At 42.6% G+C, this 22491-nt stretch overlaps 1 protein-coding gene across 7 annotated transcripts in view; it reads right to left on the bottom strand.

Annotated features, from left to right (window-relative positions):
• LOC121301233 (microtubule-associated serine/threonine-protein kinase 3-like) overlaps positions 1 to 22491 on the bottom strand; it is a 79205-nt gene that overhangs the window by 5015 nt on the left and 51699 nt on the right. For 5 of the 7 annotated variants that reach the window (XM_041230384.1, XM_041230379.1, XM_041230381.1 and 2 more), the window contains 20 exons: positions 21005 to 21080; positions 19246 to 19455; positions 17949 to 18050; positions 16936 to 17068; positions 16711 to 16778; positions 16190 to 16278; positions 14055 to 14263; positions 13216 to 13354; positions 11909 to 12041; positions 10038 to 10203; positions 8407 to 8508; positions 7641 to 7763; positions 6831 to 6958; positions 6370 to 6500; positions 5894 to 6015; positions 3144 to 3344; positions 2322 to 2548; positions 1967 to 2089; positions 929 to 1062; positions 232 to 413 (listed from right to left, as the gene is read on the bottom strand). In XM_041230384.1, coding sequence (XP_041086318.1) covers positions 232 to 413; positions 929 to 1062; positions 1967 to 2089; positions 2322 to 2548; positions 3144 to 3344; positions 5894 to 6015; positions 6370 to 6500; positions 6831 to 6958; positions 7641 to 7763; positions 8407 to 8508; positions 10038 to 10203; positions 11909 to 12041; positions 13216 to 13354; positions 14055 to 14263; positions 16190 to 16278; positions 16711 to 16778; positions 16936 to 17068; positions 17949 to 18050; positions 19246 to 19455; positions 21005 to 21080 — 2798 coding nt within the window. The remainder of the gene's footprint in view (positions 1 to 231; positions 414 to 928; positions 1063 to 1966; positions 2090 to 2321; positions 2549 to 3143; positions 3345 to 5893; positions 6016 to 6369; positions 6501 to 6830; positions 6959 to 7640; positions 7764 to 8406; positions 8509 to 10037; positions 10204 to 11908; positions 12042 to 13215; positions 13355 to 14054; positions 14264 to 16189; positions 16279 to 16710; positions 16779 to 16935; positions 17069 to 17948; positions 18051 to 19245; positions 19456 to 21004; positions 21081 to 22491) is intronic. The other 2 variants (XM_041230380.1, XM_041230382.1) reach the window with 1 other exon arrangement.

The following is a 22491-nucleotide window of genomic DNA, read 5'->3' as shown; positions in this document are numbered from 1 at the left end:
TATTTCGAAATCTAACATGAAAAAATACTGTTATGGCTTCCCATAGACTTCTGCAATGTCAATCTTTGATTACATGATGTTAAATATCCAAATTATGTTCATATAGTTTTTTTTTTATTTTTATTGTCTCAATCCTAAAATTCTAGGTGATGCAAAACTTTTGGCACTAGCTGTATACTTGATTTCTGTTTTCTAAGTGATCACTGTGAAGACTGTGTGACAGGCTCTCACCCGAGGGCAGATCCGGGGCGGGGCTGCGGGAGGGGGTGGAGGGTCCGGGGGACAGGCTGTGTGTGGGGGACCCCGGCACACTCTCACTGGAGGACACAGAGTGCTGCAGCCCGGAGGAGAAGCTGCGGCTGGTGTGTAGGACAGTCGGCTGTTTGGAGAGCTTCTTATAGATCGACCGCCGTCTGCAGAGATGACATGACAGAGTTTTATATCACTACAGAGCTTTGAATTGGTCTACAGCTTTACTACTGACGTACAGCATGGAAAAGCCTGTTAAAAACTGTACGAGACATCAACAGTACATGTTATCCTTTAGAAATACTCAAAGAAATGCAAATGACAAATGTTTCAACTATGAAGACACATAGTGGAAATGTTTGCCATTGAAGTTCTGTAGTACTTCCAAATTCAGCACTGTGTTTAATAGTTATGGATGGTACATCTTATCCTTGTGTAGATGTCATCCTGCACATAGGCATACGGCTCAGTTTGAAAGTAAAAATTTCAAGACTTTTTCCAGTCATTTATAGTAGTTCCGGAGTGCAATCTTGTGAAGCTCTGTCGAGGGCATCTCTTCTGATAAGACATTTTAAGCAGCCAGAAACTGCCCATGATCTCTTTCTTATACCATAAGAGCCTACCCCTACATGTGACATTTAAACGTGGATGACAATGTGCTGGTGTACTGCTGTCTCACCTGTCCTGCCCGTCCTTGCGGTTCTTCTTGCTCCTCCGAGCCATCTTGCTCTTACAGCTGGTCTTGCGGGCCGGCCCGGTCTTGATTGAGGTGTTTTCCATGGCAGTCGTCTGCAGAGCTACCTTGTTACCACTCTGAACAGAGAACAAGCGAGACAAGATGATCAGACGCCACAGCAGCACAGGAACTGAACCATTCAGCCTGCCCTGCTTATGAATAGGACTTTAACCCGTTTCTGAACAGGTGGGTACAAAAAGATATTTGAGAGGGTTAAAAAACAATAGGATGTAATTAGGTTACATGACTAAAAAAAAAAAAAAAACTTAAAAAAAAATGCTGGGTTTTATGAATTCCACAAAAACACATTTGAAGAAAGAAAAGCCAGCCAGAAACCATATTACAGTCAGCACTCAGCTATCCGTTACACAGATACACGTCAGTTGTACAGCGCTTCCTCTAGTTTCACATGCCCAAAATGCAGCCAAAACAAAGCAAACAAGACAAGCTACTGTAACGTAACAGTTAACCAATAAACAGTTTTAGTTTCTAAATCTTTTGGTTTTGCTAAATTGCATTGCCTTTTATGTTGTATGCAGTTCTGCGCATGGATAACATTTTGCTGTTGGGTCGTTAATGGGGAATTTTACATATCGCTACAATACGTACCGGTTTTGACAAGTGATATTTTCAGAATCATATCGTTCTGAATTAAAATACTACTTTTAAAAATATAGTACTCTACCAAAAAACCAATACAGTACATCTAAATGGAAGCCTACTTATTTTAAAACACAGTCCATTCAGATATGTACTTGATATTGTCTGTTTTTCAGGGAACACAAAAAAGATACAAAAAATGAAATAATCAGATATGCGTCACACGCGTTTAACCGTCACAAAGCAAAAAAGTAAAAAGCAAAAAAAGAGCATCACTTTCAGTCAATATAATCGAGTTGAGAATCATTAGGTAGCACTTAAAGACACCAAAACAATCCAAAATTAACAAGAAAAAAAAAGAGAGACTGACAGCACCCTCACCTTGAGCAGCAGCTCAACCACCTCCGTGTGCACCAGGCCCCGCACGGACTCCCCGTTCACGTGTGTGATGAGATCCCCAGCTCTCAGCCCTGCCTCGTGAGCCGGACTGCCCTCCTCCACACTCTGAAACAAGCAAAGCAACTGGTTTAGAGCGTCTCGCCCCCTTTCCACAATAACTTTACATCAAGTGTGTACGCAAGTTAAAAACTAACGTTACTACTTTATCAAAATGTAAGGCTTTAGAATCCCTAAAGAGGGTTAGGAATCCCAATGAGAGTGAATGCCAGAGAGATGCTTCAGTGTGTGATAACGGCAGACAGTCAAGGCTCCTGGGATCCCAGTGAAAGAGTCTCACCCAGACCATGTGGTGCACAGCGTAGACGTCGCTGTCTCCCAGGAAGACGCGGATGGCTCGCAGGGTGAAGCCGTACTTCTTCCCGGAGCTGTGGATAATGATGGGCGGCCGCAGGCTGCTGGCGCCCAGGGAGATGTCACGACTGGGGGAAGAATCTCGCGAGGAGGGGTTGGAGGAGAGAGAGTGTGGAGAGATGGGACTCGCCGTGGGTCCACTCCCCATGTCGTCTGGAAACACAGATAAGGACAGGAAAGTGAGCTAATGTACACACAGACACATACTGGGTATAGAGACACCACATTAATGAATGAATGAATGAATGAATGAATGTGTCAGGTTTTTCGTTTACTGGTGGTATAGTGTTTAACCCAAATAAAGACATCAATATGGGGTAATTATTGGGTCTAATTATTGGGTCTAAAATCAGAACCCCCCTAATAGATATATTTTACTAGTTTTCTTGTAGTATGGTAATAACATTTTTTTTTTATACAAATTCAAAATGTAATATTGGAACATTTACATTTAACAGGAAAATACTGGATTTTGACAATTTACTGTCAACCTGGACTAGCAGTGAACTGCATTATCAACTAATTACATATGGAGACAGCTCCGTCACATGTTCTGTATTTATGGGAGTAAGGCTACACTGATCTCATGTAAACCACAGGAAATGGAGGGCTACCAGGAAGCAGCTGTTTGTATTTTCTAAACCTACACAAGTACGGGGTATGCCAAGCACAATTAAAGGGCAATGCTTTTGTTGACGGAGGAAGCTGGTTTTAAAGCTTCTTAGCAGAGGCAGCTGAGCGAGGTTACCGGCAGTGATGATGAGGGACAGGGCCGACACCGAGGCTGACTTGGGGACCTTGTTCCTGGGAAGCACTCTGGGTTTCTCTGGGGTGTCCAGCTGGTGTCCGAAGCGGTGGCTGCGCAAGTGATCCTGGGGAGTGGAGTGCTTGGTGCCGGTGCTGTTACTGCGCAGGCGAATCCGCTGAAGACTGGGGACCACAACATCCGCTAGGAAATACAATAGAGGGACATGCTAGCATTGGAACAGTGCACAGCTCTCTACTGCTACACTGCAGAGAGAGAACTCGGACACTGCTCCAGCATTAAACATACAGTGGCTTGCGAAAGTATTGACCCCCCTTGGCATTTTTCCTATTTTGTTGCCTTACAACCTGGAATTCAAATTGATTTTTTGGGGGTTTATATCGTTTGATTTACACAACATGCCTACCACTTTGAAGATGCAAAATATTTTTTATTGTGAAACAAACAAAAAATAAGACAAAAAAACAGAAAATTTGAGCGTGCATAAGTATTCACCCCCCCCCCCCCCCCCCAAAGTCAATACTTTGTAGAGCCACCTTTTGTAGCAATTATAGCTGCAAGTCTCTTGGGGTATGTATCTATAAGCTTGGCACATCTAGCCACTGGGATTTTTGCCCATTCTTCAAGGCAAAACTGCTCCAGCTCCTTCAAGTTGGATGGGTTCCCGTGGTGTACAGCAATCTAAGTCATACCACAGATTCTCAATTGAATTGAGGTCTGGGCTTTGACTAGGACATTCCAAGACATTTAAATGTTTCCCCTTAAACTACTCGAGTGTTGCTTTAGCAGTATGCTTAGGGTCATTGTCCTGCTGGAAGGTGAACCTCCATCCCAGTCTCAAATCTCTGGAAGACTGAAACAGGTTTCCCTCAAGAATTTCCCTGTATTTAGCGCCATCCATCATTCCTTCAATTCTGACCAGTTTCCCAGTCCCTGCCAATGAAAAACATCCCCACAGCATGATGCTGCCACCACCATGCTTCACTATGGGGATGGTGTTCTCAGGGTGATGAGAGGTGTTGGGTTTGCGCCAGACATAGTGTTTTCCTGATGGCCAAAAAGCTCAATTTTAGTCTCATCCGACCAGAGTACCTTCTTCCACATACCTTTTGGCGAACACCAAACGTGTTTGCTTATTTTTTCTTTAAGCAATGGCTTTTTTCTGGCCACTCTTCCGCAAAGCCCAGCTCTGTGGAGTGTATGGCTTAAAGCGGTCCTATGGACAGATACTCCAATCTCCACTGTGGAGCTCTGCAGCTCCTTCAGGGTTATCTTTGATCTCTTTGTTGCCTCTCTGATTAATGCCCTCCTTGCCTGGTCCGTGAGTTTTGGTGGGCGGCCCTCTCTTGCCAGGTTTGTTGTGGTACCATATTCTTGCCATTTTTTAATAATGGCTTTAATGGTGCTCCGTGAGATGTTCAAAGTTTTGGATATTTTTTTATAACCCAACCCTGATCTGTACTTCTCCACAACTTTGTCCCTGACCTGTTTGGAGAGCTCTCTGGTCTTCATGGTGCCCCTTGCTTGGTGGTGTTGCAGACTCTGGGGCCTTTCAGAACAGGTGTATATATACTGAGATCATGTGACAGATCACATGACACTTAGATTGCACACAGGTGGACTTTATTTAACTAATTATGTGACTTCTGAAGGTAACTGGTTGCACCAGATCTTATTTAGAGGCTTAAGAGCAAAGGGGGTGAATACATATGCACGCACCACTTTTCCGCTATTTATTTTTTAGAATTTTTTGAAACAAGTTATTTTTTTTTCATTTCACTTCACCAATTTGGACTATTTTGTGTATGTCCATTACACAAAATCCAAATAAAAATCAATTTTAATTCCAGGTTGTAAGGCAACAAAATAGGAAAAATGCCAAGGGGGGTCAATACTTTCGCAAGCCACTAAGTGAACTCAAAACAGCACACCAAAATCTAATACACTTATGCTTATTTACTCTACAGCTTCAAAACACTCAATGAGAAGGTAAAGCCAGAGTGACAGTGTTTTGGGCTCATGCTTTCTTCAGTGCTAAATGAACATTTCAACTGTCATGCCAGAGGCTACTATAAAACCTTCTATAAGAATGAATATGATATCATTGTATCATTATTCATGCAAACACTGTATAACATGTCATGACAGATCTTTAACAACTGGGATTTTAACTATTATTTAGTAATTATTAAAACCCATAATTAAGATTCAATGCTAGAGCTGAAAAATTGTTCCTGCTGAAATGACTGCCCCTTATTTAAAGTAGCTTCATATGTCACTTTCATTGCCTTTTTTACGTTTTCCTTGCTGTTTTATGGTGTTTGCAAATGATTCCGGGTTCTGTTGCTCCAATATCGAGTTATAATTTTTCTCTTGGTCTGCCTGTAACTTGTCTTTGGGCTGCTTTGAGCTTGTCCGACGAATCCTAGGTGCCGGGACTGAACAACCTTCCTCATCCGTTTAAATGATGCGACAGCCTTTCAGCTCTGCCAGCCCTGCCTACTCTGTCCGTCTATATAAACGTAGAGCAGGTGGGGCTGGCAGAGTTGAAAGGTTGCAACATGATTTAAAAGGAACGAGGAACTTTCTCCAGACAAAGCAGTTTAAAGCCCGGTAAAAGCAGTTTAGAGAAACATGGGAACTCAATATTGGAGCAATATAAGTCACCCAAAGCCTGCAAACACCATGCAGTAAGAGAAATGTAAAAAGCAACAGCCGTGTACGCCTCTCACCCTGGTCCTCGGTGCTGAAGGCCAGTCGAGGCATGGTCTCTAGGCTGTGTGTGCTGCTCATCACCAGGGGGCTGGCACTGCGCTCGGGCTGGGAGGAGCTGGAGGAGGCCCTGGGCCGAAGGCTGGGGGAGGAGGAGTGAAGGACACGCTTTACATACTGGGTCCCCAGCACAACTCACAGGACCGGCTTCACATTTTACACCCTCTGTATTACACATTCAAATCAACTGACTGCCAAGCCAGTAATGAGACTAAATTGTTAAAACAATGTGGATCAATGGTTCAGAAGGAATACAGCTGTGTACCAAACAGTAAGGCAATATTTTGGGTTCCCTTACATTTTAATGATGTTTGCAAATCAGTAGTTGCAATTAGAATGACTCAGAATGATTTCAAACATCATTCAAGATAAGATGACAAAATGAAATCAAGAGAGTAAAAAGACACCAGTGCTCCAGATGAAAAGGTGTGCATACTACTGCCTTGTGCTGCTTGACATGAGTCTCTGGTCTCCACTGTTCTCCTCCTTCTCCTCACTGTGACTGCGCTCTGTCGAGGAGAAGCTCAGATTGGAGGGGTTCGCCAGGTACTCCGAGCTGCTGTACACCTGAAACACAGCCAGCAATCCACACCCACTCAATACAGGGAATATTACAGAGCTGGGCTGATCACAGGAGAAACTACATTCTGATTCAATACAGGAAATATTCCAGAACCGGGCTGATCAGAGAGGAAACTATATTCTGACTCAATACAGGAAATATTACAGAACCGGGCTGATCACAGAGAGGAAACTACATCCTGATTCAGTCCTAGTATAATTACATACCTAAAAACACCCTCTTCATTTTATTCCTTCAAATACTGCACACGTTTTTCATACTTTGTATGTAGTGTTCTTGATCTTAAACGGAAGCCCAATATGAGTGTTGCTCACTTGATGTTGCTGTACCTTGCTGAATCGATGTGAGCAGGATGAAAACTGCCTGATTTCCAGAGAGGATTCCTCATCGTTGGTTTCATCGTCCTCTTCAGAGTCCAGGTGGTGATATCGTTCAGACCGCGCTGTGGAGAAAGAATGCAGCTCAGCTTCAGTTCCCTTCTAACCTGGAGATAGAAGGGAGCTGAAGAACCGATACCCTATAACTCACCAGGGAATCCACCTGCATTGCATCAGACAGATCGCTGCTCAATTCTTGGCAATTCTCCAGTGCTTTAAAAATGCTCTAAAAAAATGTGTGGTTCATCCTAGCAGGGTACCCAACATGTATTCTGTGGTCCTACACTAGATTGCATTCTCAGGTTTGCCTTGCTCTCAAAGTATGTACTGATTCACTTCCACAGTCATTTCACCTCAGCTGTGTCTTCTGGATCAAACCATGTCACTGGCTGCAAAGCATGTCAGTCAGCAGGGAAAGCAGCTGGTTGGTTAATAATAGGAAAGGCAGCATATAAGGGCTGGGGACAAAAGTGTAACATTACCTAAAAACAAAAGCTTGCAAACAGATTTCTTAAACCAAGTCGGAGTACCAGATATCAAGTTAGAAAATGAAAATACATGTTTGCCATGTGTTTCTTTCAAAACTACTCATTTGCGACCCTTGAATGGAGGTGCATGACAGGTTGCATTATTCTGTAAGCAACAACCCTGAAGAAACCACATGTCAGGTTGAAGAGTGCCAGTATCCAGTACAGACAGCTCCTCCTGGACGGTATGGAAGCAGTCAATGGGCCTCTCTGCACTCACTGTCAAAGTAACTGGTGTCGTCCTCGGCCTCCAGCTGTGGGATGAACTCTGCTTTGTGACGGAGAAGCCCATTCCAGTCCAGCCCATAGAAAAAGGGATGCTGCTTCACCTCAAAGGTCCCACCTGCAGATAGAGAAGCAGGCAGTAAGTTTTGACAGTGCAGTACAAGTATCTACAATTAGCAGTTCACTGTTTTTTTTTTTTGTGAAGCTCACAGATACACTGAAGCCTCGCAGCCATGTCAAGCATTGTGTGTTCTGATTCCAAAGCTATGTATCAAATATTTTAGTTTTTGCAGGACTTGGGTATTTTAAGACAGACACAGAAGTATTACAGCTATGGAAATGAAAATCTTATTAGCTTATTTCTCAGTTAACAACTGCATGTCTCGTTCCCTTGGATGCACAAATGCAGTTTGTTTGTTTCTATCATAAGCGACTTGCGTCCCTAACCTTACCCGTGCCCATGGCTGCTCCGGGCTGGCTCTCTTACCCGTGCCCACGGCTGCTCCGGGCTGGCTCTCTTACCCGTGCTGGGCTGGCTGTCTTACCCGTGCCCTTGGCTGCTCCGGGCTGGCTCTCTTACCCGTGCTGGGCTGGCTGTCTTACCCGTGCCCATGGCTGCTCCGGGCTGGCTCTTACCCGTCCTGGGCTGGCTCTTACCCGTCCTGGGCTGGCTCTCTTACCCGTGCCCACGGCTGCTCCAGGCTGGTTCTCTTACCCGTGCCAGGCTGGCTCATTTACCCGTGCCAGGCTGGCTCTCTTACCCGTGCCAATGCGCTCCAGGGGGCTCTGCCTGAGTAGGCAGGTGATAAGATCCTGGGCATCGGCAGGCAGGGCATCACCCCCTTCAGGCCAAATGATGTCATCTGCAAGACACAAAGCATGGCAGAAGAGTTCAGACAGGATACAGCAAACCGCTTTGAAAAGCACACCATTTACCTTTTTATGATGTTTACAATCATCAAGTGGTTCTTCTGTTTTGAGAAGTCTGGCTTGAGTTCTTGACAAGCAACTAAACTGAAGATCAGCTTCTCAACTGAGGTAACACCTTCACAAATACTGGGGGGATATTTTGATGAATTGCAATAAAATAGCAAGTTCTTATTACAATGACTAAATGCGTATTAAACTTTGATTTATGATATTAAGGGTATATATATATATATATATATATATATATATATATATATAATATATATTATATATTATATATAGTGAGATCCACCAATTTTAGGAAGGGACGATTTTGGAACACCGTGTAATGCCACAATTGGGGTGTGTATGGGGTTTAAATTGTGGTATTATAGGGGACGGGACACCATGAAACATTGGTTTTATTGTTTAGTTAATCCCCTGCACCTGGTGGTAATTGTAAATTAGAGCCAGGTGCAGGGTATTTAAGAGAGGCAGCCAGTCTGTTCCGGGCTGCTGCTGAGAGAAGAGCCCGACTGTGTGAGTGAGCAGTCGTATCGAGGTATTGTGTGAGGGTGTGTTTTTGAATGTTTGTGGCAGGTAAACGGTTTAGCCGTCCTGCATGATAGTTAGGTTCCTGTTTATGTTTAGTTAGTGCTCCAAAGAAGGAGCTAGGTGTTTGTTTGTTTTGTTTAATTTATTTGATTGGTGTTTATTAAAAGTGCGCGTCAGCGCTAAGAAAATTCAATTTCTGTGTCCTGGGTCTGGTCTTAAAGGGGCAACGAACTCCGTGAGTGAGAGGATCGTTTACAATATATATATATATATAAAAACCAAAAGCAAAGATATATTGATCAGTTAAAGTTACAAATGCCAGTAGAAACCAGGCAGTGGAGAGAATGTTAAATACAGGCTTGTGGTTTTACCATCGCTGAGAATGGGGTAAAAAATAAATCTGTACTTTTTTTAATTAATTCTTTTAAATATATTTCAATTGATTATGATATTCTATGTAATGGTACTACTAATATTGTTATTGTAATCAATACAACCCACCTGGATCATTGCACTGTAATTTCAATAACAAGGCACATAATCAGATTGCTGATCTCACAGCTATAACTATAAATTGTATTAAACATTCACCTCCACTGATGCCTGCCTGACTTACTTTTGCATTGGTAGCAAAACCTATTTTATCTGAAACATGTAACAGAAACTTTAACAGGTGGGTCCAAAGGCAGTTTAAATCTTTATTTTTATGTATGAATAAAAAATTCCAAACTGAAAAATCAAATACGGGACATCGTGGAAAGGACTTTCTTCATAAACTTGCCTACACCAGCATGGAGAAAGTGTAAATGATTATCCCGTCTCGCACAGAGACAAATTTGTACATCGAACATGAGTAACCTAAATTAAACTAATTCCTATGAATGATTGTCATATTTTTATTTATTTTTTTAAATAAAGCAATCCTTACCGCTGACGACTTGCCCAAACAGCTGCTCCGGTGTATCTCCGAAGAAAGGCACGCAGCCCACCAGGAACTCGTAGAGGATGATGCCCATCGCCCACCAATCCACCGGCTTCCCGTAGCCCTGCCGCAGGATCACCTCAGGGGCGATGTACTCCGGAGTGCCACACACCTACCATACAACACAGACAACCTGCCATCACACCGAGAAACCAGCCACGCTCACTGCAACACAGGCAACCTGCCGTCACACTGAGAAACCAGCTACACTCACTGCAACACAGGCAACCTGCCATCACACTGAGAAACCAGCTACACTCACTGCAACACAGGTCGTCACACTGGGAAACTAGCCACGCTCTCACTGCAACATAGGCAACCTGCCATCACACTGAGAAACCAGCTACACTCACTGCAACACAGGTCGTCACACTGGGAAACTAGCCACGCTCTCACTGCAACACAGGCAACCTGCCATCACACTGAGAAACCAGCCACTCTCTCACTGCAACACAGGTCGTCACACTGGGAAACTAGCCATGCTCTCACTGCAACATAGGCAACCTGCCATCACACTGAGAAACCAGCCACTCTCTCACTGCAACACAGGCAACCTGCCATCACACTGAGAAACCAGCCAAACTCTCACTGCAACACAGGCCGTCACACTGAGAAACCAGCCACTCTCTCACTGCAACACAGGTCATCACACTGGGAAACTAGCCACGCTCTCACTGCAACATAGGCAACCTGCCATCACACTGAGAAACCAGCTACACTCACTGCAACACAGGTTGTCACACTGGGAAACTAGCCACTCTCTCACTGCAACACAGGCAACCTGCCGTCACACTGAGAAACCAGCCACGCTCACTGCAACACAGGCAACCTGCCATCACACTGAGAAACCAGCCACGCTCACTGCAACAAGGTCAACCTGCCATTACACTGAGAATCCAGCCACTCTCTCACTGCAACACAGGCCGTCACACTGAGAAACCAGCCATTCTCTCACTGCAACACGGGCAACCTGCCATCACACTGAGAAACCAGCCACTCTCTCACTGCAACATAGACAACCTGCCGTCACACTGAGAAACCAGCCACTCTCTCACTGCAACACAGGCAACCTGCCATCACACTGAGAAACCAGCCACTCTCTCACTGCAACATAGACAACCTGCCGTCACACTGAGAAACCAGCCACTCTCTCACTGCAACACAGGCCGTCACACTGAGAAACCAGCCACTCTCTCACTGCAACACAGGCCGCCACACTGAGAAACCAGCCACTCTCTCACTGCAACACAGACAACCTGCCGTCACACTGAGAAACCAGCCACTCTCTCACTGCAACACAGACAACCTGCCGTCACACTGAGAAACTAACCACTCTCTCACTGCAACACAGGCAACCTGTCGTCACACTGAGAAACCAGCCACTCTCTCACTGCAACACAGGCAGTCACACTGAGAAACCAGCCACTCTCTCACTGCAACATAGACAACCTGCCGTCACACTGAGAAACCAGCCATGTCCCATCCCTAGTCACCTTTTCAAGGCTGGGAATTTTGTACTATTTAACATAGGCTAGATCAGTCAGAGAGTCCTATAGAATTAATAGCCATCGCCATCTAGTGATAAACTAGTTTGGATCAAGTTTCCTTTTCTTTTGATACATTGCTGTGGCATTACTAATATAAAAAGACACTTTGGCTAGCCTATATAATGAACTCACAGCTCCTAAACTCATAGTTAGAGCAACTTAAAACAGACTTGGCAAAAGAAAGTACAATGTTTGAGTAATGTCAATAAGAAGCACTCGGCATGATTGCATGATAAAAAGTTAACAGTGTTAAACCCAGCAGCCGCTTACCTGCTTATCAATAAACTCCCTGGTGTCCTTCTCGATGTGTCCTTCATATAGATTGGTTGTCATGTTCATAAGGCCAATTTTCGAGAGCCCAAAGTCAGTGAGTTTGATGTGTCCCATCGATGTAATCAACAAACTGCAGAACACAAAGAAATGGTCAAACTGAGCGTCATTTAGGAACAAGGAAGTTACACACAGGGAAGCACAAGTTTTACAGTTATGTTCTGTGTGTTGCGTTCAGCTGTAATACTCACAGTAATAGTCTGCCATTTTACTTGCTCTTGAGTAGTTTCCGATGCAGAACGCAAACAAAAAACCAGAGAGCTTGCGTAACTAACACTGTGATTCAACTATTCAACCAACATGCAAACTACTCTGTAAAGAGCACAGCAAAAACAGCTTCAGTAACACTTGTGTCAGACAGCTCAGAGACTTACTGTTTCAATTCAAAAAGCCTAATTTACTCAACACAGTGAATCAAAACAACACAAACACAAGAACTGCAGCACTCCAGATCTGCACTCATATGCACCGAGGACAGGCTTATTCTCCCTGTCCTCTTTTAAGCACGTTCTACCATGTGATTACTGTATATCGTATCGTAGTAAAGGTAAGTATCGTGATACAAGACCAAAAGCAAAACATTGCCCATTATAGCTCCCCAATGCTTCTTGAATGAAGAATACGTATATGTTTTATAGTTGGTATGAACACATACTCTCCCTATCTCCTTTAATTATTGTCTTTTAACAAAACAGTCCATCACTATATTAGTATTTGATCTTATTCATAAAAGTAGCCCATCAGGACCATTCAATGTATGGCATCTCCATAGAGCCCCATATTCTGACACACTAAATAACTGAAAGAATGTCTTTGGCTACTTTCATTTCAGCAGGATTAGGGGCTCTCTAGAGGGGAGCCCGTGCCTCCACTCTCCCCAGCGGCTCTCTAGAGGGGAGCCCGTCCCTCCACTCTCCCCAGCGGCTCTCTAGAGGGGAGCCCGTCCCTCCACTCTCCCCAGCGGCTCTCTAGAGGGGAGCCCGTCCCTCCACTCTCCCCAGCGGCTCTCTAGAGGGGAGCCCGTCCCTCCACTCTCCCCAGCGGCTCTCTAGAGGGGAGCCCGTCCCTCCACTCTCCCCAGCGGCTCTCTAGAGGGGAGCCCGTCCCTCCACTCTCCCCAGCGGCTCTCTAGAGGGGAGCCCGTCCCTCCACTCTCCCCAGCGGCTCTCTAGAGGGGAGCCCGTTCCTCCACTCTCCCCAGTGGCTCTCTAGAGGGGAGCCCGTTCCTCCACTCTCCTCGCTCTTACTTGTCAGGTTTGAGATCTCTGTGTACGATTCCATAGTTGTGAAGGTACTCCAACGCCAGCACGGTCTCAGCAAAGTACATCCTAGCCATGTCTACTGGGAGTGGGCCCATGTTCTTCAGCAGGTTTGCACAATCGCCACCTAAATGGGGACACAAGCATGGAAATCAGAGGGAACAGGGACATGTGGAAGGAAGGGGAATGGTGCCTCTCATATAAGATTAAAACCAACTAGCGCTTGTATCAAATACTGTAGTACACAAACTGGAACAACAACATAGTGGTAAGATATTTTTGTACACAGTCCACAACTACAAAAATTTGAAAAAAAAAACCTAGTGTGCAAGTTTTTTTGAAAATGCTGCAGCAAAACACAGTTTCTGGAATGCACTCATTCTTTGATTCATAACTTAAAGTGAAAAATAGGTATTTGGGAGCAGAGATTCTGACAAACTAGGTATTTATTTGTTTATTTATTTATGAGTTCTGGCCTTTGCTACAATTACTGTGTTACAGAACACGTTGCAAAGTTTACAAGAAACACCATTCATTTCAATCAGAGCACGCATTGTCGCAGGAGGGAGTGTGATCTGGATACACTGCGATGTTTAGAAGAATATTCCATTGTAAAAGCAAACAAAAAGAATAAGCATGAAAAAAATATAACTAATCCAGAATACGTTGAAACAAAATTGCTGCGATATGGACAATACTGGATAACGCAAAAGTCATGTGTTTCTTGTAAACACTACAGGGTTCTGGGTCTGCGATTAGCCTGGGTGATTTTCACTGGGCATTTACACAACCTCCATCGATCTGCTGCTCAGCCCAGAGTGGCTTACCTTCCACATACTCCATGACCAAACAGAGGTGGCGCCGCGTCTCGAAGGAGCAGAACATGCTGACCACGAAGGGGTTCTCCGCGAAGGTCAGGATATCTCGCTCCACAAACACCTGCTGGATCTGGTTCCTCAGGATCAGGTTCTGACGGTTGATCTTCTTCATTGCAAAGCGCTGCCGAGTGTCTCTGTGTCTCACCAGGTACACCGCCCTGCTCAAATCAACAGCATGTCAGGAACAGACCCCATACACACTCACAGAAACCTTGCAGCCAGACCTCCCCTTGTTCTTGGAATGAAGTGCCAGGAATTCAAATAATCAGACTCTTGCTAAAAAGTACATGAAGTCTTGACTGTAGGTTTATTAAAAGGAGTTGTTCACTCATAGAAGAGCACTTTACAAGGTACAACACTATGGTGTGTGAACTATGCATCAGTTGCACAGTCACTTTTCTGTTTGACTAGCTGACTATTTGGTGCTATCCTGAATTAAATTACTTATTTTGCCAACAAGAGTTTTTTTTTTGTGACGAATAAAGGAGAGGACAACGACCATGACTACTTAACCAGGACTGGATTTCATGGGAAAACAGGGTACTGCCATAGCTAGCCCCTTTGATTCAGCGCCATTCAAATTATGTTTCTGGACAACTCTAAAAACTAAAACATCACAAAACTGTTTTAAATAATGTGGAAATATAAAGATGTACAGTCAAAAACGACAGTGTTGAAGACGCAAATTCCCATTCTGCCAGTAATGCTGTGATAACTACCAGGGCTACAGAACAGCTGTGTCCACGCACACAATGTGCGCTGAAGGATTCCGTCAGGACCCGAAGATTAGTTTCTAGCTATAAATCCATAGCTTTCACTCACAATGTGGTTTCTTGCAATCTACACTTTACCTTCTGATTTAACCCATACTTTCTTTGTTGCAAAAACAAAACACTGTTCTTATACACCGCTGATCTATAGAAAAAACAAGAAACAGTGTCCTTAGCTTTACGTACTCCAATCTGCCACGGAGATGCAAGACAGTCATGGGAGCTCATCAGAGAGGAGGTTTTTTTCATATGTATGTGTTTTGTTTTTTTGTTTTTTTTAAATGCTTGCTTACAAACACTTCGTAAACTTAATTGCAGATTACAGTATAGAAAGTTGTGACAATCTAGGTTTTCATTGTTTTTTTATTTTGATAAATTTCATTTTTATAATTATAAGGCTACAAATGTAAACGAGACGGCGTGAGCTTGCTAACCATACAAAGCTTACATTTGAAGGTGAGCCCCAAACCCTTCTGTTTATGGAACACGTATTTGTTTTCAATGCATTAAGAGACTTTGGACCAGATTAATAAAATGATATTGTGTATTGAATTCAACGAGTTACATACTGTGTTCTATAAAGCTGTTCCATCGATAACTTACAGATCATGTTGCCAGCACTTTGTTTCTCATCCTATTGCGATTTCCCCCTGGTATGTTGTGAGCTTTCACAGTAATGTGTCTATGTTAAAACAACACAGGTAGTAATTGTACACAAGCCCTATCTGGACACAGTCAGTGACGTAGTTTTAAAATAATTGTTTGTTGTATAATCAGAAAACATTTCAAAACTACACACTAAACTGCTTTTCATTTTTTGAGTAACTGAGTTATCGATTCCCTTATCACATCTGAAGTAAAATAAAATATATTAAAGCCTAACTCATACATTCTGAATAACTATTTGTTTGGGTTAAATAGCCATTATAGTTCCATTCCTGTCATTTTTTTTTTTTCACTGCCCATCTCTGAACCTTTGTGTTTCTTTTAAGCTCTGCGTTTTATTTGTAGCTCATTCCTTTAAATCCTGGGTTTTTGCACATCTTTCCGACAGGCAATTCTGAACTACACTGATATGAAATGTGAAATTACAACCATGGCAATTTTTGCCACTGAACTGAAGCAATGTTCCTCTGCAATATTCAAATATTTGCCCTAGCACTATTGCACTCTGACACCACACATTTAATACAACAGATATTCATCTTAAGGATGGAAAGTGCAGTAAGCAAATGTTGCTGTCTGTCTGTCACTTTAACCCCAAGGGCACTGGCTAGCTGGCTGTATATGAAGCTGCCAGCCTCTCTCACTCACCCATAGGCCCCGTTGCTGATCAGTTTGATGGTGTCAAAGTCGCTCTCTCTCGGTTTTCTTCGTGACGGAGTGGAGGAGGCCCGACTGTGCTGTAATGTAAATGTCAGGAACTGTAAAGCACTGTGGCTCATAGAAGAAAACAAATGGGAGTAAAATAAGGAGGATCTTCACTTTAATAGTATCTCGCCAAAGTGCAGAGGCTATTACAAAATGTTCCAGATTGGCGGCTCTGTATAAAATATATAGAATATTGTATAGGGTACTGAGAAAAACTGGGGTGAAAAATCAGGCAATATAATACAGCACCCTATACTTTATAGTTAAATAAAATGAAATTAACATCATTAATGAACATCATTATTTACATTTGATACAAACTATTTTATTCAAATATACTGAGGACTAATTTCACATATTATATATATATACATATATACACACACACACACATATATATATATATATATATATATATATATATATATATATATATATATATATATATATATATAGTGACTTACATCTAAAGACTCATCTGTATCTGGTACGAGAGTACTGGCAGAGTCGTATTGTTCCAGCTGAACCATGTCTATTGAGAGAAAAGTGGATTTAAAAAATAATTCGTACACTGCAATGAAAATACAGGTTTGCTATAAATTGTCAAAACTGCCCATTTGAAGCCTCTACAGTGATTGGCAGTGCACCCTGGGTAAGACTTATACAATCATTTCGTGGACTGCTCTCACCCTCCAGGGGGTCCTTGGTGAGTCCCAGCTGGCTGATGATGTAGCGGGGGATGTCAGTCTTGATTCCCTGACCGACCTTTGCATGACCCTCTGCAGCTTCCAACAGGTGATAAAACTCTTCAGGGTCGAACTCCTGTTAAAACAAAAGCTGGTTAAAAGAGCCTGTACAGAGACACAGGGTGTTAAACAAGAACACCTGCCTCATTTCACAGCTCCATCACTCTCTCAAAATGTGCAGTTTCAAAAGAAATGCATGTTATAGCAAACTGGCACTGCACTCTGACTAGGAAATCTGTTCCTGCTTTACTTCCTTGCTCACACCAGCAGTGCCTTCTGGGTCATGTTACTGGCTGAATGGGAGGCAGCTGATTGGTTACTGACAGGAAAGAAGCCAGAGAAGGATGGGGACCCAACAGGTGACCCAAGAAGTGCAGAACAGTCTAAAAGCATGGCTTGCAAACCTATTTCTTAAACCCAGTATAGTACCAGATATCATGTATTAAAACGAAAATACACGTTTGCTAAAATTTCACAACTGCACATTTGAGACATGTGAAACGGATGTGCATGGATGAACATGTATGCAACTATTTTGTTAGCTACAATCACTTTTCATTACTGCGTTTTTCATATTTTGTGTTTAGTGCAGTTTGGCCATAGTTCTGCGGCTGTTCTGCAGTTCTAGCTGCCTGCCATGGATACATATTACAGATAGGACTGTGTCTAGGTTAGTAAGCTCCAGTGCCATCTACTGAACACCAGCTATGGACCAAGTTTTGAGTTGCAGGTAATACTGAGTAGCTTCATCTGTGCTATCATTTCAGCCGATCTCGTCTGTGTTACATATTTCAATGACCAGCAAATAGTAGTGAATATTAAATTCTAAACACAAGCACACAAATAAAAGAAAAAAAAACCCACACCACACACAGTATTTGATTTATTATTGTAAATAGCGGATTATAATTTGATGCTACTTCCTCTTAATGTATTTGATGCACAGGACCCCTTACCAGGCACTCCAGCAGTCGTGCGGGACGCGAGATGACAATCAGGATCTTCTTCACCAGCTGATCGATCACTGGGACCTCCTCACTCTCCGATCTCTCATGGGCCTGGCAAGAGGAATACAGCATTGCATTCAACTGATTCAAACACATCATTCCTACACTGCATAACGACACTTTCAATTAGCAACTAATTGTGATGCCAATTACCTTAAATTATAAGAACATAAGAAACATTTGGGAACGAGAAAAGGCCATTTCAGCCCACCAAGGGTCGTCCTTTGTTATCAGGCCATTTTCCCTTACTGGGGTGGGGGGAGGGGGACGGGGACAATGACTACGTTTAAAAGCACAGAATCTTTTTTTTTTTTTTTTTTTTAATGTTCCCAGTGTTTTAGATCCTACTACTTCACCTGGGCAGCTATTCCATGCATTTACAACCCTGTGTAAAAAGTGCTTTCTACCTTCTGTTCTAAACTTACTTATACTCAGCTTCCACTTATGCCCTCTTGTTCACTTGAAGTAATGTCTCGGGTTAACTGTATCTATAGCATTTTCTAGGCTGAAGAGATTTCATTATTTTAACCTCTCCTCATAGCTCATGACATTTAGTTCTGGGATCAGCCTGGCTGCCCTTCTCAAGTGCAATGATGTATTTTTTGTAGCAAGGCGACCAAAACTGCACACAGTATGCTAGATAGGGTCTAACTAGAGCATTGTATAATCTTAGCATAACCGCTAAACTTGTATTCCATGCTTTTTGCAACAGTCTAACATTAATTTGCCTTGCCTTACAGCTCACAAACACTGTACAGCACTAGAATACAAGGCAAGGATTGCAGCACACACACACACACACACACACACACTGTACAGCACTGGAATACAAGGCAAGGCTTGCAGCACACACACACACACACTGTACAGCACTGGAATACAAGGCAAGGCTTGCAGCACACACACACTGTACAGCACTGGAATACAAGGCAAGGCAGGCAAGGATTGCAGCACACACACACACACACACACACACACACACACACACACTGTACAGCACTGGAATACAAGGCAAGGCTTGCAGCACACACACTGTACAGCTTCAGGGTGTTCGTTGAAAGTTTTAATATTGACCTATGCCTTATACAGCTTTTTAGTGTAAAGCATTCATGCTTTACACTAAAAAGCATGAATGCTTTACACTAAAAAGCTCAGGGTGGGAGGGGGCTGGTTTGGGCTTGCTCCACCCTCTTCACTGTATTACGAGATTGATCGGGGGCCAGAATTGTGCCAATTGGAAGCTCACCTCGTGTAGCATCTTCTCCAGTTTCTCCTGCAGCTCAATGAAGTAGCGGGATGTGACCAGGCCTTCAAGGGACTTGTCCAGGCAGTCTCTGGCCAGCTCTACCAGCTGGTGGTGGATAAATCCCAGGACCCCATCAGCCAAGGGCAGGGTGCTGTCTGGAGAGAAGGTGGTGATGATATCCTGCAACCGCTCCTCCATCTGAGCTGTGGCCTGCAGAGGCAAAAACACTCCGTTACACACAGATGAAATACAAGCAAAGAATCTTCAACAGAAGAAAGGGGAGATTTTAAACCCTGAGCAGTAACAGTAAACCTGGGATATTCTTTTAAATGGAAGTGTATATTAAAAAAATAAAACACTATTGCAAATAGCATTCTGTTTTTGCTCTGGCCAAGGTTAATTTGAATATTTTGGTCATTGGCCATGAAATGGCAGACATAACCAAAAAAAAATAAAAAATGTTTTTAATTACCAGCCAACCAAAAAAAGGAATTTAGTTCAGTGACCACGAAAGCAGAATACTACCGTCAACATATTAATGATATGCCTTATAAACAAGACACAAACCATCAAAAACATTCAAATCTATAATTAACTATCTATCAAATCATAAGACAGACAGGGATGATTGGAAGGAAGCAGTTTTCTTGTATTGACAACCCTGTCAGAGGCAGCTGCGTTAGCACACAATGACGGAATGAACCCGAGCAACTGTAATATATAACAATCTGAGGTAATATGTGTCACCACCTCTTCGTAGCTCTTACATTTTCCTATATGAAAGAGGCTCACTTCATATTAAATGTGTATTTGATTTTTAATGCTATTTTCTTCTATCCGACACTTCCTGTTGAAAGAATGCATCCGACACACATGCTTCTAGGAGTTCAAACCCTTGTAGGAAAAACACTTGAGATCGTTTTATTAGACAATGCCGCTTCCTCACCGCATTTTTTAATTCTAATAAAACAAAAACATTCGAAATGCTTGCCATTTATTTTCTTTTTTCGTTAGCTTCAAATAAATGACCATTAAAAAAACCAATTCCCCTTTACCATAACGTGTGAGTTTTTCATAAAGGAGTATTAGCAATAGTGTACCGGTTTTGTGGTTTAAGCACATGGTGGTATTTATACTGTTCCTGTTATGCTACAGTGCACAAATATTATATTTACGTTCCTGTATCTTATTTGTGTTCCTGTACATCTACCACTATCAATCTGCTCCCCCCCCCCCTCCCCCCCGAGCCTCACAGCCACTTCTACCTTGCTGTCAATCACCATCACTGCCGCTGTCAAGTTTCTACTGCAAGCACGCTTCAACCAAGCACGAGTACCTGCAGCCTCAGCAAAGTGTCCCAACCACTATATTCACTGTCAGTGAAGCACCATTTATATTTAAACTCTAGACCTAATTATGATTATTATAATGCTGCCTAATACAATCTACAGCAACACGTTGTATCATCTTACTCATAGCCATACTAAATGTAAATAATAGTTAGTTTATTTTGATTTACTGTGAACTGATTAAGTTGTACTTTGATAATGGTTTTGAAAGAATTAGCAGAGCCAAGCGACTGCAGCAGGAAAGCCTACTAATTCTCCAAGTGGTTTTGTTTAATACATGTTATTTATAGTATTCAAAAGGTTAAGACAGTTATCGTACCATGGGAACGTTATACTGGCTCACCCCTAATAAGCACCATGCACCTTCACTGCCAGTGCAGCCCGTGCTGGAGTGCGCAGTGCACACTTACCCTGGGGAATCTCTCCTTGTACACGTGATTCATCATAACAATCTCATTATCAAACGAGCCACTTGTCCTTCCAGGGCTGAAAAAAAGAAAATTAATGAGACTGAAACCCATTGGATAAATCTCATTTTCTATGGCAAGCCAAATACTAATTTAGAGACATCTTAAATTAATTTATAGATATTTCTAAATCAGTTACAGATCTCAAAAAATCTGAAGATCTCTCAAACCATTTAAAGATATCTGTAAATTAATTCATATTTGAATGAAAGCTGGATGGCAGTGCTGATTAAGATAAAGGGTGATTAAGAGAGTTGCTCAGGGCTGCTGTAGCCACACAAAGTCATGCTGGTGGCCATATTTGGGAAAACGGCATCTTAGCAAAACATTTAAATGCAACGTATGTAATTCTGTGAGAAACGTAGCAATCTTTGATGATGTTGAGAAAGATTTTTAATGATGCTTCAATGGATGAGAAATATATACAGTACCAGTCATAAGTTTGAGTACACCTGCTTGAAACCAGGTTTTTCATGATTTTCTATGCTTTTAACTGTATAAACTTGTCTATAAACACTTAATATTTCATTATATGATACATATACTTATATAATCTGATAATCACAAGTGAATTGCATTCAAAAACGTAATTTTTAAATGAAAATGTAAATCTTGTCAATTTCAATGAAATGGTCACCCAAAGCATGGGGATTTCAGTCTGAAGCCCAAGTCAGTTAAAAGTCTGAAATGTGTATAACACGGAGTTAGAACACTGGCCTAAGTATAAAAATGTCTTTGTTAGATGTTCTCTGAGTTAACTAGCATGTTACCTAATTAACCTTTTGTCACCAATTACTGTTAACAGGTGAGGGTCCATGATTACTATAAATATAGGTAGCATAGGCACAAGTTTGTCATTCCTGTATGAAAGGGAGCAGAAACAGGTAAAATACGCTCAGTTAAGCAAAGAAAAAACACAGAAACTGGACGTTTGAGGAGTGGAAGTCGGTCTTATGGACCGATGAGTCAAAATTTGAAATATTTGGGTCAACCACTGAGTATCTGTAAGACGCAGAGAGGGTGAGCGCATGAGTTCTGCATGTGTGGTTCCCACTGTCAGGCACGGAGGAGACAGTGTAATGGTCTGGAGTTGCTTTGCTGGTGACAGAGCTGGTGATCTTTACCAAGTCCATGGCAAGCTCAACCAGCATGGCTATCATAGCATACTTCATAGGCATGCCATTCCATCAGGATTATGGCTAGTTGGGCAGTCTTTCATTCTTCAGCAAGGTAATGACCTCAAAGCACCTCAAAGTTGTGCAAGAACTATCTGGCAAAGAAGGAAAGTGAAGGACAACTCAATCTAATAACCTGGCCTGCAGTCTCCAGACCTCAATCCCATAGAACTTGTATGGAACAAACTGGACAGAACAGTCAAAGCAAAGCTACCCACAAGTGCCCTACATCTCTGGGAATTGCTGCAGAAGAGC

This window comes from Polyodon spathula, chromosome 27, assembly GCF_017654505.1.
Source record: "Polyodon spathula isolate WHYD16114869_AA chromosome 27, ASM1765450v1, whole genome shotgun sequence".
Taxonomy (NCBI): Eukaryota; Metazoa; Chordata; class Actinopteri; order Acipenseriformes; family Polyodontidae; genus Polyodon; species Polyodon spathula.
Note: the sequence above shows the minus strand (reverse complement) of the source record. Positions and strands in the feature narration are given on the sequence as shown.